Here is a 21,383-nt window from a genome sequence, read left to right as displayed (position 1 = left end):
ACTGCAGAATTGTGTTATACAACACAAACCCTTGAAAATACATTAATTGTCCCAATGCTACACCCAGTAATTTCCGGATATTCTGCACTCCCCAACATGAGGAAACCTGCACATTTATTGACCAGAACACAAGACCTGGGATAAAACACCAACTCCCACACTGCAAAGGAAATGCTGGGAGTTGTAGTTTTCCCAAATCTGGTAAGATTAGAACCTTCTGTATTTTATAATCAGAATTTGTAAGCCAGGAGTGGGTGATAAATACTTAAGTGCTGATATGCTTCTATTATACTTTTCCAGATTGTTCTACTCCTGATTTTTGCTTACAAATACTGATGTAAAGTACGGATTCAATACGGACCTGGCTTTAAACGTGTCTCAACTACCCCCTACCCAACTATAATAAGGGTATGTGTCCACGTTCAGGATTGCATCAGGATTTTCCATCAGTATTTGTAGCCAAAACCAGGAGTGGGTGATAAATACAGAAGTGGTGCATATGTTTCTATTATACTTTTCCTCTAATTGTTCCACTCCCGATTTTGGCTTACAAATAATGATGTACAATACTGACCAAATACTGATGCAATCCTGAACGTGAACACATACCCATAAGAAACCAGCAAAAAAACAAACAAACCCAAAATCCTCATCATTTGTGGTTTTATTAAAAAATTATATAAAAAATAATAAGCAAACATTCTACAAACCGTAGAACAAAAAGTTGTGTCACATGCAAACGATAATAAGTCAAACTCTTAAAAGAAAAATAAAGTGTCAGCAGGGTTAACCCTTTACACCCTGCACAGGAGAAGAAGCGCTAGGTCTCAGTCTCTGGACCGAAAGCGTCAAGAGGAAAAAAAAAATAGCAACAAAGTATCAAGTTCATCCGGAAAGATAAACAAATAGAACGCGGGGGAAGGAGGGAGGGGTCCGGACATTCTGGGGTTTCTCGCCTTCCTCGGAAAGTCTAGGATTTCTTGGCCTTCAGCCCTTTGGGCTTGCTCGCCTTCTTCGCCTTGCCGGCCCGGCTGCCGGTCGCCTTTTTGGGGCTCTTGCTGCTCTTTTTGGGGGCCGGCTTCGCCTTCTTGGGGCTCTTCTTCGGAGCCGCCGGCTTCTTGGCGGCAGCCGCCGGCTTCTTGGCCGCCGCTGCCGGTTTGGGGGTCTTCCTCCGGGGCACCGCCAGCACCTCCAGCTTCTTCTTGTTGAGGCGGAAGGAGCCGTTGGCCCCGACCCCCTTCACCTGCAGCAGGGTGTCGTTCTGCACCAGCGCCTTCACCGAGTACTTCAGGTAGGTGCGGCCGTTCTGCTGGTCGAACCAGGACACGTTCTTGGCCTCGCCGTAGATCTTGGCCAGGGAGGAGCCGTTCCTCTCGCCCAGTTTGCGGATGGTGTCCACCACCAGTTGGCTGTACCTGCCCGGCTGGTTCTTCTTTTTGCCGCCGGACTTCTTGGCGCTGCCCCCGGCTGCCGCTTTGGCTTTTTTGCTGGGGGTTGCCGGTGCGACTTCTTGCTGCGCCATTATTCTGCGATCTCTCCGCTGCTGCCGATCACACTGATCCCCGGCCCCCCTTCCCCGCCTCCTTTATACGTAGGGAGCGGACCACGTTGAGAACAACAACAGCTCCCAGCGCCACTTCCCCACAACTTGTGTTTCTTCCCGCTCAATTCTGCGCCATTTTCTGCAAACCGGGACCGTCCAGGACCGGGATCTCCGGTGCATCCTGCACCCAGGACCCCCCTCTGCCGACCTGCACGGAAACCGACGCCGATTTCGGCTTTATTAACCCTGAAATCCCCGGATTGATCAGTGCATCCCCGGCCCGCCGGAGCCCTAGCGGTGGGGAGGCATGCTACTGGGGGGCGATTTACGGGGATTTACCGGGGGCGATCCGGAGGGGTCAGAGTCTGGACAAGAAGAGGAGGTTTCAGGGGACAGATGGAGATTTATTCGGGGGGTCTGCGCTCAGCCGGGCTGGAGATAGAGGGGGGGTAATTTGGTGCAAGTAACACAGAGCGCCCCCCACGTGATCTGCAGCTGGAGGGGGGTCCTGAACTTGGCACCGACGATCACATGCTGGCACTTTATATGTGGGGGGTCCTGGCACACACCCACCCTGTCTGGGGAGAAGGATCTGGGGGAAATTACCAAACTACAGGAATGAGCTGGGAACACAGATGTAGCAGAGCCGAGTGTGTCACCCATCGCTGTGTATAGTCACTAAGGCTTTCAGTGTAGATTTCTTGCAGTCCTATGTAAAATCCTGAGATGTGCAAATTGTTCTTGTATGAATTTGTCGTTTATTAGTTTGTTTTGGACACGACAGTAACTTACTGATATAATGTAGCAGATTTACCTGCAGTCCTATGTAAAACCACAGATAATATGTTCTAGAATCACTATGAGATGAAACAAATGCCAAACTCACCTCTGCTACATCTGTGATAATGACAGGTGACTGAGCGGAGCTACCTGCTGCAAAATGCATTTTCTATTACAAGTTACATATATATATATATATATTACTAGATGGTGGCCCGATTCTAACACATTGGGTATTCTAGAATATGCATGTCCACGTAGTATATCGCCCTGCCACATAGTATATTGCCCAGCCACGTAGTTTATTGCCCAGCCACGTAGTATATTGCCCAGCCACGTAGTATATTGCCCAGCCACATAGTATATTGCCCAGTCACGAAGTATATTGCCCAGCCACGAAGTATATTGCACAGTCACGTAGTATATTGCCCAGTCACGAAGTATATTGCACAGTCACGTAGTATATTGCCCAGTCATGTAGTATATTGCCCAGCCACGTAGTATATTGCCCAGCCACGTAGTATATTGCCCAGCCACGTAGTATATTGCCCAGTCACGAAGTATATTGCACAGTCACGTAGTATATTGCCCAGTCATGTAGTATATTGCCCAGCCACGTAGTATATTGCCCAGCCACGTAGTATATTGCCCAGTCACGTAGTTTATTGCCCAGCCACGTAGTATATTGCCCAGCCACGTAGTATATTGCCCAGCCACGTAGTATATTGCCCAGCCACGTAGTATATTGCCCAGTCACGTAGTATATTGCCCAGCCACGTAGTATATTGCCCAGCCACGTAGTATATTGCCCAGCCACGTAGTATATTGCCCAGTCACGTAGTATATTGCCCAGTGACATAGTATATTGCACAGTCACGTAGTATATTGCCCAGCCACGTAGTTTATTGCCCAGCCACGTAGTATATTGCCCAGCCACGTAGTATATTGCCCAGCCACGTAGTATATTGCCCAGCCATGTAGTATATTGCCCAGCCACGTAGTATATTGCCCAGTCATGTAGTATATTGCCCAGTCATGTAGTATATTGCCCAGCCACGTAGTATATTGCCCAGTCACGTAGTATATTGCCCAGTCATGTAGTATATTGCCCAGCCACGTAGTATATTGCCCAGCCACGTAGTATATTGCCCAGCCACGTAGTATATTGCCCAGTCATGTAGTATATTGCCCAGCCACGTAGTATATTGCCCAGTCATGTAGTATATTGCCCAGTCACGTAGTATATTGCCCAGTCACGTAGTATATTGCCCAGCCACGTAGTATATTGCCCAGCCACATAGTATATTGCCCAGTTACGTATGTCACAGGTTAAAAGATAAACATATACTCACCTTCCGAGGGCCCCTTGTAGTTCGGTCACATGACCGTGACGTCATGGCAGGTCCTTCTCCCATACCATTCTTGCCACCGGAAGCTGCCGCTTACATGGAGCGGTCACCGGAGCGTAGCCAGGAGCGGGAAAGGCGGTGGACGGTGAGTATATGATGATTTTTTATTTTTTAAATTATTTTTAACATTAGATATTTTTACTGTTGACGCTGAATAGGCAGCATCAATAGTAAAAACTTGGTCACACAGGGTTAATAGCGGCGGTAACGGAGTGAGTTACCCTCGGCATAACGCGTTCCGTTACCGTTGGCATTAACCCTGTGTGAGCAGTGACTGCGGGGAATATGGAGCGGGCGCCGGGCGCTGATTGCAGGAGACTAGGGAAGGACTAATCGGACTGTGGCCGTCGCTGATTGGTCGCGGCAGCCATGACAGGCAGCTGGCGAGACCAATCAGCGACTTGGATTCCTTGACAGACAGAGGCCGCGACCAATGAATATCCAGGACAGACAGAAGGACAGACAGAAAGACGGAAGTACCCCTTAGACGATTATATATAGATTTTAAAGCTAGGTGGAAATTATTAATAATAATAATAATATCATATTACTATTATTATAGCACCATTTATTCCATGGAGCTTTACTTAAAACAAGTACAATAATCTTGAACAATACAAGTAATAACTGGTACAGGAGGAGAGAGGACCCTGCCCGCGAGGGCTCACAATCTACAAGGGATGGGTGAGGATACAGTAGGTGAGGATAGAGCTGGTCGTGCAGCATAAGTCCTATATACAGTATGGGACTCACCTAGTCCCCTATATATCGTATGAACCCCCACATAGCCTTCTGTATACAGTATGAGCCTCCTATATGCAATATGAGCCCCCACATACTGTAGCTTCAAATATATAGTATGAGCCCCTATATACAGTGTAAGCCTCCACATAGCCTCCCTAAATACAGTATGATCCCCACATTGCCTCACTGTATACATTAGCCCCCACACAGCCACTATGTACAGTATGAGCCCCCAAATATCCTATAAGCAGTATGAGTCCCACATAGTCCCCTATTTACAGTGTGGGCCCCCACATATCCTGCTAAATACAGTATGAGATCCTACATAGCCTCCTATATACAGTATTAACCCCATATAGCCTCTATATACAGTGAAGCCCCTACGTAGCCCCCTATATACAGTATGAGCCCCATATACCCTCCTGTATACAGTATGAGCCCCCTATACCCTCCTGTATACAGTATGAGCCCCCACATAGACCACTATATACAGTATGAGCCCCCACATAGCCCACTATATACAGTACAAGCCCCCACATAGCCCTTCTTTATAAAGTATGAGTCCCACATAGCCCCCTATTTACAGTGTGGGCCCCTACACATCCCACTAAATACAGTATGAGCCCCCACATAGCCTCCTATGTACAGTATTAACCCCACATATTATTATTATTATTTATTTATATAGCACCATTAATTCCATGGTGCTGTACATGAGAAGGGGTTACATCAAAATACAAATATCACTTACAGTAAACAAGACTAACAATGACAGACTGGTACAGAGGGAACCCCACATAGCCTCTATATACAGTGAAACCCCTGCATAGCCCCCTATATACAGTATGAGCCCCCACATAGCCCCTCTATATACAGTGTGAGCCCCCACATAGCCCACTATATACAGTATGAGCCCCCACATAGCCCACTGTATACAGTATGAGCCCCCACATAGCCCACTATATACAGTGTGAGTCCCCACATAGCCCACTATATACAGTGTGAGACCCACATAGCCCACTATATACAGTGTGAGCCCCCACATAGCCCACTATATACAGTATGAGCCCCCACATAGCCCACTATATACAGTATGAGCCCCCACACAGCCCACTATATACAGTATGAGCCCCCACATAGCCCACTATACAGTATGAGTCCCCACATAGCCCACTATATATAGTGTGAGCCCCCACATAGCCCACTATATACAGTATGAGCCCCCACATAGCCCACTATATACAGTATGAGCCCCCACATAGCCCACTATATACAGTGTGAGCCCCCACATAGCCCACTATATACAGTGTGAGCCCCCACATAGCCCACTATATACAGTGTGAGCCCCCACATAGCCCACTATATACAGTGTAAGCCCCCACATAGCCCACTATATACAGTATGAGCCCCCACATAGCCCACTATATACAGTATGAGCCCCCACATAGCCCACTATATACAGTATGAGCCCCCACATAGACCACTATATACAGTGTGAGCCCCCACATAGACCACTATATACAGTGTGAGCCCCCACATAGACCACTATATACAGTATGAGCCCCCACATAGCCCACTATATACAGTGTGAGCCCCCACATAGCCCACTATATACAGTAGGGGTGAGGAACCTTCTTTCTGCCAAGGGCCGTTTGGTTATTTATACCATCCTTCGGGGGCCATACAAATTGTGCACTAACTCCACCCACAAAGTATGGCCTGTCTCCGGCACTGGTGTATGGATGTAGCCCGCGTAGTATATAACAGTCACGTAGTATATAGCACACCCAACGTGGTATATAGCACAGCCACTTAGTATATAACAGCTGATGTAGTATATAGCACAGCCCACGTAGTATATAACAGCTCACGTAGTATATAGCACAGCTACGTAGCATATAACACAGCCCACATAGTATATAGCACAGCCACAAAGTATATAACACAGCCAACGTAGCATATAACACAGCCCACATAGTAATAGCACAGCCACGTAGTATATAACACAGCCCACGTAATACATAGCACAGCCCACGAAGAATAAAGCACAGCCATGTATATATCTCAGCCCACGTAGTATATAACACAGCCCACGTAGTATATAGCACAGCCCACATAGTATATAGCACAGCCACATAGTATATAGCACAGCCACGTAGTGTATAGCACAGCCACATAGTATATAGCACAGCCCATGTAGTATATAACACAGCCATGTAGTATATAGCACAGCTCAAGTATCATATAACAGCCCACGTAGTGTATAGCACAGCCATGTAGTACCGCCATGTATTATATAGCACAGTCCACGTAGTGTATAGCAGCCACGTAGTATATAGCACAGCCACGTAGTATATAGCACTGCCACATAGTATATAGCACAGCCACGTAGTGTATAGCACAGCCACATAGTATATAGCACAGCCACGTCATAAATAGCACAGCCACGTAGTATATAGCACAGCCCATGTAGTATAGAGCACAGCCCACATAGTATACAGCACAGCGACGTATATAACACAGCCCACGTAGTATATAACACAGCTCACGTAGTATATAACAGCCCACGTTGTATAGAGCACAGCCAAGTAGTATATAGCACAGCCAAGTAGTATATAGCACAGCCCATGTAGCATATAACAGACACGTAGTATATAGCACAGTCCACGTAGTATGTAGCACACCCAAGTAGTATATAGCACAGCCCATGTAGCATATAGCACAGCCACATAGTATATAGCACAGCCAAGTAGTATATAGCACAGCCAAGTAGTATATAGCACAGCCCATGTAGCATATAACACAGACACGTAGTATATAGCACAGTCCACGTAGTATGTAGCACAGCCAAGTAGTATATAGCACAGCCCATGTAGCATATAGCACAGCCCACGTAGCATATAGCGCACCCATGTAGTATATAGCACAGCCCACGTAGCATATAACAGCTCACGTAGTGTATAGCACAGCCACGTAGTACAGCCATGTAGTATATAGCACAGCCCACATAGTGTATAGCACAGCCACGTAGTACAGCCATGTAGTATATAGCACAGCCCACATAGTGTAAAGCACAGCTACGTAGTATATAGCACAGGCACATAGTATATAGCACTGCCACATAGTATATAGCACAGCCACATAGTGTATAGCACAGCCACATAGTGTATAGCACAGCCACGTAGTATATAGCACAGCCACATAGTATACAGCACAGCCACGTTGTAAATAGCACAGCCATGTAGTTTATAGCACAGCCCACGTAGTATAGAGCACAGCCACATAGTATATAGCACAGCCAAGTTGTATATAGCACAGCCAAGTAGTATATAGCACAGCCCATGTAGCTTATAGCACAGCCACGTAGTATATAGCACAGCCACGTAGTATATAGCACAGCCAAGTAGTATATAGCACAGCCCATGTAGCATATAGCACAGCCCATGTAGCATATAGCACAGCCACGTAGTATATAGCACAGCCAAGTAGTATATAGCACAGCCACGTAGTATATAGCACAACCACATCGTATATAGCACAGCCAAGTAATATATAACAGCCACGTCGAATATAGCACAACCATGTCATATATAGCACAGCCCACATAGTATATAGCACAGCCAAGTAGTATATAATACAGCCACATAGTATATAACACAGCCACGCAGCATATAGCACATACACGTAGCATATAGCACAGTCATGTAGAATATAACAGCCCACGTAGCATATAACAGCCCACATAGCATATAGCACAGCCCACGTAGTGTACAGCACAGCCACGTAGTATATAGCACAGCCACGTAGCATATAGCACAACCACGTCATATATAGCACAGCCAAGTAGTATATAGCACAGCCCATGTAGCATATAGCACAGCCACATCGTATATAGCACAACCACATCGTATATAGCACAGCCAAGTAGTATGTAGCACAGCCAAGTAGTATATAGCACAGCCCATGTAGCATATAGCACAGCCATGTAGTATATAGCACAGCCCATGTAGCATATAACACAGCCCATGTAGTGTATAGCACAGCCACATAGTATATAGCACAGCCATGTAGTATATAGCACAGCCACGTAGTATATAGCACAGCCACATAGTATATAGCACAGCCAGGTTGTATATAGCACAGCCACATAGTATGTAGCACAGCCATGAAGTATATAGCACAACCACGTTGTATGTAGCACAGCCAAGTATATAGCACAGCCCATGTAGCATATAGCACAGCCACGTAGTATATAGCACAGCCCAGATAGTATATAGTACAGCCAAATAGTATATAGCACAGTCCATGCAGCATATAGCACAGCCATGTAGTATATAGCACAGCCCACGTAGTATATAGCATAGCCAAGTAGTATATAGCACAGCCCATGTAGCATATAGCACAGCCACGTAGTATGTAGCACAGCCCACGTAGTATATAGCACAGCCAAGTAGTATATAGCACAGCCCATGTAGCATATAGCACAGCCCACGTAGCATATAGCATAGCCATGTAGTATATAGCACAGCCCACGTAGTGTATAGCACAGCCCACATAGTGTATAGCACAGCCACGTAGTGTATAGCACAGCCACATAGTATATAGCACTGCCACATAGTATATAGCACTGCCACATAGTATATAGCACAGCCACATAGTGTATAGCACAGTCACGTAGTATATAGCACAGCCACATAGTATATAGCACAGCCAAGTAGTATATAGCACAGCCAAGTAGTATATAGCACAGCCAAGCAGTATATAGCACCGCCCATGTAGCATATAGCACAGCCACATAGTATATAGCACAGCCCACGTAGTATATAGCACAGCCAATTAGTATATAGCATAGCCCACATGGCACATAACAGCCCACATAATGTATATCACAGCCACGTAGTATATAGCACAGCCACGTAGTATATAGCACAGCCACGTAGTATATAGCACAACCACATCGTATATAGCATAGCCCACATAGTATATAGCACAGCCAAGTAGTACATAACACAGCCACATAGCATATAGCACATCCACGTAGCATATAGCATAGCCATGTAGTATATAACAGCCCACGTAGCATATTGCACAGCCCACATAGTGTATAGCACAGCCAAGTATAGAGCACAGCCAAGTAGTATATAGCACAGCCCATGCAGCATATAGCACAACCACATAGTATATAGCACAACAACATCATATATAGCACAGCAAAGTAGTATATAGCACAGCCTAGTAGTATATAGCACAGCCCATGTAGCATATAGCATAGCCCACGTAGCATATACCACAGCCCACGTAGTGTATAGCACAGCCACATAGTATATAGCCCAGCCATGTAGTATATAGCACAGCCACATAGTATATAGCACAGCCACATAGTATATAGCACAGCCACGTAGTATATAGAACAGCCACATAGTATATAGCAAGGCCACGTAGTATATAGCATAGACAAGTTGTATATAGCACAGCCAAGTAGTATATAGCACAGCCCATGTAGCATATAGCACAACCACGTAGTATATAGCACAGCCCACATAGTATATAGCACAGCCCATGTAGCATATAGCACAGCCCATGTAGCATATAGCACAGCCCACGTAGCATATAGCACAGCCATGTAGTATATAACACAGCCACGTAGTATATAACACAGCCATGTAGTATATAGCAACCACGTAGTATATAACACAGCCCGCATCCCCCCGAGAGTGGCCCCACAGTCCAGTATTCACTGTTATAGTAAAAAAAAACAACTCCTCACCTCTCCTCGTGTCCACGCCGTGCTGCTCCCTGCTCCTGTCTTGGCAGCTGCACTGCCTGGCACACAGTGTGCGATGATGTCATCGCGCACCCGCATTGTCAGAGGTAGAGCGGGGAATGATGGGAGAGGGAGCGTCAGCTGATGTTCTCTCCTCCATCATTGCTTTGAACTGTAGCGGCAGACGCCGGTATAGTTCAATGCGGCGGCGGGGGAGTCAGCACTGGAGGCAGGTAGGCCCCCTGCCTCACAGGGGCCCCATAGCGGCTGCATGATGTTCCACTAGCTGAGGGCCCCTGGGTGAGTGGGGGCCCTAGGCAGCTGCCTTCCCCTAATCGCTGCTTAAATGACATATATTATATATGTCTCCCATCCTGATATATACACTGCTCAAAAAAATAAAGGGAACATTAAAATCCCTCATCCTAGATATCTCTGAATGAAATATTCCAGTTGCAAATTTTTATTCATTGCATAGTGGAATGTGTTCAGAACAATAAAACATAACAATTATGTAATTCAAAATGAAAATCCCACGAAGGTCTGGATTTGGAATGATGCTCAAAATCAAAGTGGAAAATCAAATTACAGGCCGATCCAACTTCAGTGGAAATGCCTCATGAAAAGATGCTCAGTAGTGTGTGTGGCCTCCACGTGCCTGTATGACCTCCCTACTGTACAACGCCTGAGCATGCTCCTGATGAGGCGGTGGATGGTCTCCTGAGGGATCTCCTACCAGACCTGGACTAAAGCATCCGCCGACTCCTGGACAGTCTGTGGTGCAACGTGACGCTTGTGGATGGTGCGAGACATGATGTCCCAGATGTGCTCAATCGGATTTAGGTCTGGGGAACGGGCGGGCCAGTCCATAGCTTCAATGCCTTCATCTTGCAGGAACTGCTGACACACTCCCATCCTAATATATGTCTCCCATTCTGATATATATGTCCCCCTTCCTGGTATATATGTCCCCCATCCTGGTATATATGTCCCCCTTCCTGGTATATATGTCCCCCATCCTGGTATATATGTCTCCCATCCTGATATATATGTCCCCCATCCTGATATATATGTCCCCCTTCCTGGTATATATGTCCCCCATCCTGATATATATGTCTCCCATCCTGATATATATGTCCCCCATCCTGGTATACATGTCTCCCATCCTGATATATATGTCCCCCATCCTGGTATATATGTCTCCCACCCCGATACATATGTCCCCCATCCTGATATATATGTCTCCCATGCTGATATATGTCTCCCATCCTGATATATATATATATATATATATGCCCATCCTGATATATATGTTTCCAATCCTGGTATATATGATTTAAAATTCAAAGAAGCTTTATTGGCAGGACCAGATACACATCAGTTTTGCCAAAGCAAGTGTATAAAGGCAATAGGGATAGGGACTGTGGGGATGTTGGGTAGGAGCTGTAGGGAAGGTGGATGGGGGCAGATCCAGTGTAGGGGCTATAGTCCATGGCATAGGGGAGGTGGATGGGGGCAGATCCAGGGTGGGGGCTATAGTCCATGGCATAGGGGAGGTGGATGGGGGCAGATCCAGGGTAGGGGCTATAGTCCATGGCATAGGGGAGGTGGATGGGGGCAGATCCAGGGTGGGGGCTAAAGTCCATGGCATAGGGGAGGTGGATGGGGGCAGATCCAGGGTAGGGGCTATAGTCCATGGCATAGGGGAGGTGGATGGGGGCAGATCCAGGGTGGGGGCTATAGTCCATGGCATAGGGGAGGTGGATGGGGGCAGATCCAGGGTAGGGGCTAAAGTCCATGGCATAGGGGAGGTGGATGGGGGCAGATCCAGGGTGGGGGCTATAGTCCATGGCATAGGGGAGGTGGATGGGGGCAGATCCAGGGTGGGGGCTATAGCCCATGGCATCATAGTTCTCTTTCTCGCAGTCTATGACATTCGCTCACATACCGCGCTGCTATCTCCACTGCTCTCTCTTCTTCTCCCAGCAGGGAGAATATGTCTCCCATCCTGATATATATATCCCCATCCTGATATATATGTTTCCAATCCTGGTATATACAGTGGGGCAAAAAAGTATTTAGTCAGTCAGCAATAGTGCAAGTTCCACCACTTAAAAAGATGAGAGGCGTCTGTAATTTACATCATAGGTAGACCTCAACTATGGGAGACAAACTGAGAAAAAAAAAATCCAGAAAATCACATTGTCTGTTTTTTTAACATTTTATTTGCATATTATGGTGGAAAATAAGTATTTGGTCAGAAACAAACAATCAAGATTTCTTTCTCTCACAGACATGTAACTTCTTCTTAAAGAGTCTCCTTTTTCCTCCACTCATTACCTGTAGTAATGGCACCTGTTTAAACTTGTTATCAGTATAAAAAGACACCTGTGCACACCCTCAAACAGTCTGACTCCAAACTCCACTATGGTGAAGATAAAAGAGCTGTCAAAGGACACCAGAAACAAAATTGTAGCCCTGCACCAGGCTGGGAAGACTGAATCTGCAATAGCCAACCAGCTTGGAGTGAAGAAATCAACAGTGGGAGCAATAATTAGAAAATGGAAGACATACAAGACCACTGATAATCTCCCTCGATCTGGGGCTCCACGCAAAATCCCACCCCGTGGGGTCAGAATGATCACAAGAACGGTGAGCAAAAATCCCAGAACCACGCGGGGGGACCTAGTGAATGAACTGCAGAGAGCTGGGACCAATGTAACAAGGCCTACCATAAGTAACACACTACGCCACCATGGACTCAGATCCTGCAGTGCCAGACGTGTCCCACTGCTTAAGCCAGTACATGTCCGGGCCCGTCTGAAGTTTGCTAGAGAGCATTTGGATGATCCAGAGGAGTTTTGGGAGAATGTCCTATGGTCTGATGAAACCAAACTGGAACTGTTTGGTAGAAACACAACTTGTGTTTGGAGGAAAAAGAATACTGAGTTGCATCCATCAAACACCATACCTACTGTAAAGCATGGTGGTGGAAACATCATGCTTTGGGGCTGATTCTCTGCAAAGGGGCCAGGACGACTGATCCGGGTACATGAAAGAATGAATGGGGCCATGTATCGTGAGATTTTGAGTGCAAACCTCCTTCCATCAGCAAGGACATTGAAGATGAAACGTGGCTGGGTCTTTCAACATGACAATGATCCAAAGCACACCGCCAGGGCAACGAAGGAGTGGCTTCGTAAGAAGCATTTCAAGGTCCTGGAGTGGCCTAGCCAGTCTCCAGATCTCAACCCTATAGAAAACCTTTGGAGGGAGTTGAAAGTCCGTGTTGCCAAGCGAAAAGCCAAAAACATCACTGCTCTAGAGGAGATCTGCATGGAGGAATGGGCCAACATACCAACAACAGTGTGTGGCAACCTTGTGAAGACTTACAGAAAACGTTTGACCTCTGTCATTGCCAACAAAGGATATATTACAAAGTATTGAGATGAAATTTTGTTTCTGACCAAATACTTATTTTCCACCATAATATGCAAATAAAATGTTAAAAAAACAGACAATGTGATTTTCTGGATTTTTTTTTCTCAGTTTGTCTCCCATAGTTGAGGTCTACCTATGATGTAAATTACAGACGCCTCTCATCTTTTTAAGTGGTGGAACTTGCACTATTGCTGACTGACTAAATACTTTTTTGCCCCACTGTATGTCTCCCATCCTGGTATATATGTCTCCCCTCCTGATATATATGTCCCCCATCCCGGTATACATGTCCCCGATCCCGGTATACATGTCTCCCATCCCGGTATACATGTCTCCCATCCCGGTATACATGTCCCCCATCCCGGTATACATGTCCCCCATCCCGGTATACATGTCCCCCATCCCGGTATACATGTCCCCCATCCCGGTATACATGTCCCCATCCCGGTATATATGTCTCCCATCCCGGTATATATGTCTCCCATCCCGGTATATATGTCCCCCATCCCGGTATATATGTCTCCCATCCCGGTATATATGTCTCCCATCCCGGTATACATGTCCCCCATCCCGGTATACATGTCCCCCATCCCGGTATACATGTCCCCCATCCCGGTATACATGTCCCCCATCCCGGTATACATGTCTCCCATCCCGGTATACATGTCCCCCGTCCCGGTATACATGTCCCCCGTCCCGGTATACATGTCTCCCGTCCCGGTATATACAGTGGGGCAAAAAAGTATTTAGTCAGTCAGCAATAGTGCAAGTTCCACCACTTAAAAAGATGAGAGGCGTCTGTAATTTACATCATAGGTAGACCTCAACTATGGGAGACAAACTGAGAAAAAAAAATCCAGAAAATCACATTGTCTGTTTTTTTAACATTTTATTTGCATATTATGGTGGAAAATAAGTATTTGGTCAGAAACAAAATTTCATCTCAATACTTTGTAATATATCCTTTGTTGGCAATGACAGAGGTCAAACGTTTTCTGTAAGTCTTCACAAGGTTGCCACACACTGTTGTTGGTATGTTGGCCCATTCCTCCATGCAGATCTCCTCTAGAGCAGTGATGTTTTTGGCTTTTCGCTTGGCAACACGGACTTTCAACTCCCTCCAAAGGTTTTCTATAGGGTTGAGATCTGGAGACTGGCTAGGCCACTCCAGGACCTTGAAATGCTTCTTACGAAGCCACTCCTTCGTTGCCCTGGGGGTGTGCTTTGGATCATTGTCATGTTGAAAGACCCAGCCACGTTTCATCTTCAATGCCCTTGCTGATGGAAGGAGGTTTGCACTCAAAATCTCACGATACATGGCCCCATTCATTCTTTCATGTACCCGGATCAGTCGTCCTGGCCCCTTTGCAGAGAAACAGCCCCAAAGCATGATGTTTCCACCACCATGCTTTATAGTAGGTATGGTGTTTGATGGATGCAACTCAGTATTCTTTTTCCTCCAAACACGACAAGTTGTGTTTCTACCAAACAGTTCCAGTTTGGTTTCATCAGACCATAGGACATTCTCCCAAAACTCCTCCGGATCATCCAAATGCTCTCTAGCAAACTTCAGACGGGCTCGGACATGTACTGGCTTAAGCAGTGGGACACGTCTGGCACTGCAGGATCTGAGTCCATGGTGGCGTAGTGTGTTACTTATGGTAGGCCTTGTTACATTGGTCCCAGCTCTCTGCAGTTCATTCACAAGTTCCCCCCGCGTGGTTCTGGGATTTTTGCTCACCGTTCTTGTGATCATTCTGACCCCACGGGGTGGGATTTTGCGTGGAGCCCCAGATCGAGGGAGATTATCAGTGGTCTTGTATGTCTTCCATTTTCTAATTATTGCTCCCACTGTTGATTTCTTCACTCCAAGCTGGTTGGCTATTGCAGATTCAGTCTTCCCAGCCTGGTGCAGGGCTACAATTTTGTTTCTGGTGTCCTTTGACAGCTCTTTGGTCTTCACCATAGTGGAGTTTGGAGTCAGACTGTTTGAGGGTGTGCACAGGTGTCTTTTTATACTGATAACAAGTTTAAACAGGTGATATTACTACAGGTAATGAGTGGAGGAAAGAGGAGACTCTTAAAGAAGAAGTTACAGGTCTGTGAGAGCCAGAAATCTTGATTGTTTGTTTCTGACCAAATACTTATTTTCCACCATAATATGCAAATAAAATGTTAAAAAAACAGACAATGTGATTTTCTGGATTTTTTTTTCTCAGTTTGTCTCCCATAGTTGAGGTCTACCTATGATGTAAATTACAGACGCCTCTCATCTTTTTAAGTGGTGGAACTTGCACTATTGCTGACTGACTAAATACTTTTTTGCCCCACTGTATGTCTCCCGTCCCTGTATATATGTCCCCATCCCGGTATATATGTCTCCCATCCTGGTATATATGTTCCCCATCCTCATATATGTCTTCCATCCCGGTATATGTCCCATCCTGATATATATGTTCCCCATCCCAGTATATATGTCTTCCATCCCGGTATATATGTCCCCCATCCCGGTATATATGTCTCCCATCCCGGTATATATGTCCCCCATCCCAGTATATATGTCTTCCATCCCGGTATATATGTCCCCATCCTGATATATGTCCCCCATCCTGATATATGTCCCCCATCCTGGTATATGTCTTCCATCCTGGTGTATATGTCTTCCATCCTGGTGTATATGTCTTCCATCCTGGTGTACATGTCCCCCATCCTGGTATATATGTCCCTCTTCCTGGTATATATGTCTCCCATCCTGGTATATATGTTCCCCATCCTCATATATGTCTTCCATCCCGGTATATATGTCTTCCATCCCGGTATATGTCCCATCCTGATATATATGTTCCCCATCCCAGTATATATGTCTTCCATCCCGGTATATATGTCCCCCATCCCGGTATATATGTCTCCCATCCCGGTATATATGTCCCCCATCCCAGTATATATGTCTTCCATCCCGGTATATATGTCCCCATCCTGATATATGTCCCCATCCTGATATATGTCCCCCATCCTGGTATATGTCTTCCATCCTGGTGTATATGTCTTCCATCCTGGTGTATATGTCTTCCATCCTGGTGTATATGTCCCCCATCCTGGTATATATGTCCCTCTTCCTGGTATATATGTCCCCATCCCGGTATATATGTCTCCCATCCTGGTATATATGTCCCCATTCTGGTATATATGTCCCCATCCTGATATATATGTCTTCCATCCCGGTATATATGTCTTCCATCCCGGTATATATGTCTTCCATCCCGGTATATATGTCCCCCATCCCGGTATACATGTCCCCCATCCCGGTATACATGTCTTCCATCCCGGTATATATGTCTTCCATCCCGGTATATATGTCCACCATCCCGGTATATATGTCCCCCATCCCGGTATATATGTCCCCCATCCCGGTATATATGTCTTCCATCCCGGTATATATGTCTTCCATCCCGGTATATATGTCTCCCATCCCGGTATATATGTCTCCCATCCCGGTATATATGTCCCCCATCCCGGTATATATGTCTCCCATCCCAGTATATATGTCTCCCATCCCGGTATATATGTCTTCCATCCTGGTATATATGTCCCTCTTCCTGGTATATATGTCCCCCATCCCGGTATATGTCTCCCATCCCGGTATATATGTCCCCATCCCGGTATATATGTCCCCATCCTGGTATATATGTCTTCCATCCTGGTGTATATATCCTCCATCCTGGTATATATGTTCCCCCGTTCTGCCGCTGTTCTTTAAAGTTTCAATCCCTTGGACCAATTACTTTTAGACAAGAGATGTCCAGATTGCCAGAATTCGGTCCGCACCACCCTTGTCTGACTTCCGTGGACCACCCACATAGGTGCCAAACCAGGGCCCTCAGAATCTTTTTACTCAACGCTAATGTCTACAATAATTTAATAGAGCTTTTTACATTTTTGTCTCCAACTAGTTTATTTTAAAGGAATTGGGTGATCAGACAGACCCCTTTAATAAGAATATCTATAGGACGCTCAGTGTTTGGCCTCATTCAGACGTCTGTTTTCCTCATCGGCAAAAAAACCAGTGATTGTTTTGATCACAGTTTGGTCCAAATGTCATCAGTTTTTCTCGTACATGAAGAAAAAATAAAAGGAAAAGTTTTTGCACTTTCTCCTATGTGACATAGATATTGGACTGCACTCGGACGCCATCTGATCGCTGTATGATGTTTTTCATGGACTCATACACTTGCATTTCCGATTCTGAGCCGACACTCGGATTGAAATCAGACATGTCTCTGCTTTTTTGCACTCATCACTCGTTCTGTGGGAAATCACGGACATGTGACTGGTCCCATAGACTCACAGGTACGAGTGCGCCGCAAACATGGAGACCACTTGTGTGCGAGAACCCTACATCTGTACGAGTTACAAAATGGAGTGTGAGGTTGAATGAACGAACGAGGGATCAAAGTGCCTGTTCTGCTCCTCAGGGAGGGTCCCAGGGGTCGGCGCCCCCCACCCAACAGCTACTGATCACCTACCCTGTGGATGGGTCAGAACTTCTTTTTCACCTGACAACCCCTTTAAGTACTTTTAGCCCAGACACCCTCATTGTCGGCACTTATTATCTCCGCCTTATATAGTGATACAATTATTAATAACAAAAATCACAACGGTTTAAACAAGTCTTTTTTATTTAATTCAGCATAAAAAATAACCGAACATAAAATACATAAAAGATAAAATTATAAAGTGCAAAATAAAGAGCAACAGAAAATCTACAAAAGGAATGAAAGGTCCCGAGGAGCGAAAGAAGTGTAAAGAGGAGAAGGAGGAGAGTAAATAGGAGGAGGATAGGAAAGGGGAGAAGGAGATGAAGAATAACAAGAAAGTATGAGAGAAAAAAGAGAAGAGGAAAGAAGATAGAAGGAGGAGGAGATGAAGAATAAGAAAAGGAGAAGAGGAAAAGGATGGGGAAGAGAAGAAGGAGGAAAGAGGAGATGGAGAAGAGGAAGAAGAGTAAAGAGGAAAAGGAGGAGAGGAAAGGACAGAAGGAGGAGATGAAGAATAAGAAGACGAAAAACCAGAGGAGGAAGAGGAAGAAAGTGGAGGAGGGGAAGAGTAAATAGAAGGAGGAGAGGAAAGAAGATAGAAGGAGGAGGAGATGAAGAATAAGAAAAGGAGAAGAGGAAAAAGATGGGGAAGAGAAGAAGGAGGAAAGAGGAGATGGAGAAGAGGAAGAAGAGTAAAGAGGAAAAGGAGGAGAGGAAAGGACAGAAGGAGGAGATGAAGAATAAGAAGACGAAAAAGCAGAGGAGGAAGAGGAAGAAAGTGGAGGAGGGGAAGAGTAAATAGAAGGAGGAGAGGAAAGAAGATAGAAGGAGGAGGAGATGAAGAATAAGAAAAGGAGAAGAGGAAAAAGATGGGGAAGAGAAGGAGGAGATAAGAAGAGGAGATGGAGAAGAGGAAGAAGAGTAAAGAGGAAAAGGAGGAGAGGAAAGGACAGAAGGAGGAGGAGATGAAGAAAGGAGGAAAAAAGGAGAAGAGGAAGAGAAGGAGATGAAGAAAGAGTAGAAGAGGAAAGAGGAGAAAGCAGAGGAGTAGAGGAAGAAAGCGGAGGAGAAGAGAAGGAGAAGAACCCCCGAGAGGCCTCACTGTCCTGCGCCTCCTCCTGCCACTTCACAGCTGTCACCGAGGCCACGCCCATGGAACGCCGTCGCTAGGGTGACAGCTTCTCTCGGGCCAATCAAGTGGCGCCGATTGTGTGAAAGTTCCGAGCAGAATGAGTGGATACATTGTGTCCGGGCTGTTGTGTCCGGCCTTGGGCCGCCGTGTCCGGGCTCCGCCTCTCGGGGGGACACGATCACATCATTGCACGAACACGAGCGGTCCGGTCGGCGGTCGCCCCCCCCCCCCTCACGCCTTCCTGGATTTGGGCTTCGCCGTCTTCTTCACCTTCCTGCCCCCCGCACTCGCCGCCGCCGCCGCCTTCTTCTTGCTGCTCTTCTTGGGCTTCTCCTTCTTGGCTTTCTTGTGGCTCTTCTTCGCGGCGCTGCTGCTGGCACTTGTAGTCCTCCTGGCCGCCGCCGCCGGTTTGGGGGCCGCCTTCCTCTCCGGGGTCCCCCCGCCCTCCAGCTTCTTCTTGTTGAGGCGGAAGGAGCCGTTGGCCCCGACCCCCTTCACCTGCAGCAGGGTGTCGTTCTGCACCAGCGCCTTCACCGAGTACTTCAGGTAGGTGCGGCCGTTCTGCTGGTCGAACCAGGACACGTTCTTGGCCTCGCCGTAGATCTTGGCCAGGGAGGAGCCGTTCCTCTCGCCCAGTTTGCGGATGGTGTCCACCACCAGTTGGCTGTACCTGCCGGGCTGGTTCTTCTTCTTTCCCTTCTTCTTAGAGGCCCCCGATGAGGCTGCAGCCGCCTTCTTCCTCCTGGAGCTTCTCTTCCCTGCGGGGGTCTCATCCTCCCCATCATCGCCCTCATCCTCCTCCTCAGTGGTGGGCACGTTCTCCTCCAGCTCCAGCGCCATCTCCTGCTCTGCAAATTGCGCTGCTGCTCACTGGGTGCTCTGCAGATGGCTCTGCTCTGTGGATGCTCTGCAGATGGCTCTGCTCTGTGGATTGCTCTGCAGATTCTCTGCTCTGTGGATTGCTCTGCAGATGGCTCTGCTCTGTGAATGCTCTGCAGATGGCTCTGCTCTGTGAATGCTCTGCTCTGTGGATGCTCTGCAGATGGCTCTGCTCTGTGTGGATTGCTCTGCAGATCGCTCTGCTCTGTGGATGCTCTGCAGATGGCTCTGCTCTGTGGATGCTCTGCAGATGGCTCTGCTCTGTGGGTGCTCTGCAGATGGCTCTGCTCTGTGGATTGCTCTGCAGATGGCTCTGCTCTGTGGATGCTCTGCAGATGGCTCTGCTCTGTGGATGCTCTGCAGATGGCTCTGCTCTGTGGATTGCTCTGCAGATGGCTCTGCTCTGTGGATGCTCTGCAGATGGCTCTGCTCTGTGGATGCTCTGCAGATGGCTCTGCTCTGTGGATGCTCTGCAGATGGCTCTGCTCTGTGGATGCTCTGCAGATGGCTCTGCTCTGTGGATGCTCTGCAGATGGCTCTGCTCTGTGGATGCTCTGCAGATGGCTCTGCTCTGTGGATGCTCTGCAGATGGCTCTGCTCTGTGGATGCTCTGCAGATGGCTCTGCTCTGCAGATGGCTCTGCTCTGTGGATTGCTCTGCAGATGGCTCTGCTCTGTGGATTGCTCTGCAGATGGCTCTGCTCTGTGGATTGCTCTGCAGATGGCTCTGCTCTGTGGATGCTCTGCAGATCGCTCTGCTTTGTGTGGATCGCTCCCGATGTGCCGCTCCTGCCTCTGCACCGCGGCTCTTGTACTGACAGAGCGGACCACGTTGAGAACAACAACAGCCTCAGCCTGTCTCTGCAGGAACTTGTGTTTCTTCCGTCACCTTTGCCGCCCTGTATCCCCTCATCCGACACCCCCCCACTGCCGATGACCCCCAATTCCTGCAGTCCGGACGCTTCTTGTTGCAACCCACCACGACCCCCCTGCAGAATCCCCCCAGAAATCACCACTAGGCAGAAAATAAAAGGTGCTCCCTATGTCAGTGGCTCAGCCAGGGTTAGGGGGCTGTACTTTACCCCTCTATTTCTCAGTCTCCCCAATGTTTTTATTATGATTAAAACCAGGGGTGTAGAGAGAACCCCCCACAGATG

At 47.1% G+C, this 21,383-nt stretch overlaps 2 protein-coding genes across 2 annotated transcripts; both read right to left on the bottom strand.

Moving 5' to 3' along the window:
* Window positions 1-646: 646 nt before the first annotated feature.
* On the bottom strand, window positions 647-1,577 carry LOC138647363 (histone H1.10-like). Its single transcript, XM_069736316.1, has one exon. It carries the CDS (start codon window positions 1,520-1,522, stop codon window positions 971-973), a length of 552 nt encoding a protein of 183 aa, XP_069592417.1. The 5' UTR covers window positions 1,523-1,577; the 3' UTR covers window positions 647-970.
* A 16,762-nt stretch (window positions 1,578-18,339) lies between these two features.
* LOC138647362 (histone H1.10-like) lies at window positions 18,340-21,005 on the bottom strand. The gene has a single exon (XM_069736315.1). It carries the CDS (start codon window positions 20,186-20,188, stop codon window positions 19,580-19,582), a length of 609 nt encoding a protein of 202 aa, XP_069592416.1. The 5' UTR covers window positions 20,189-21,005; the 3' UTR covers window positions 18,340-19,579.
* Window positions 21,006-21,383: the final 378 nt, after the last annotated feature.

Source organism: Ranitomeya imitator, chromosome 8, assembly GCF_032444005.1.
Source record: "Ranitomeya imitator isolate aRanImi1 chromosome 8, aRanImi1.pri, whole genome shotgun sequence".
Taxonomy (NCBI): domain Eukaryota; kingdom Metazoa; phylum Chordata; class Amphibia; order Anura; family Dendrobatidae; genus Ranitomeya; species Ranitomeya imitator.
The sequence above is the reverse complement of the archived record's forward strand: the minus strand, read 5'-3'. Positions and strand labels throughout refer to the sequence as shown.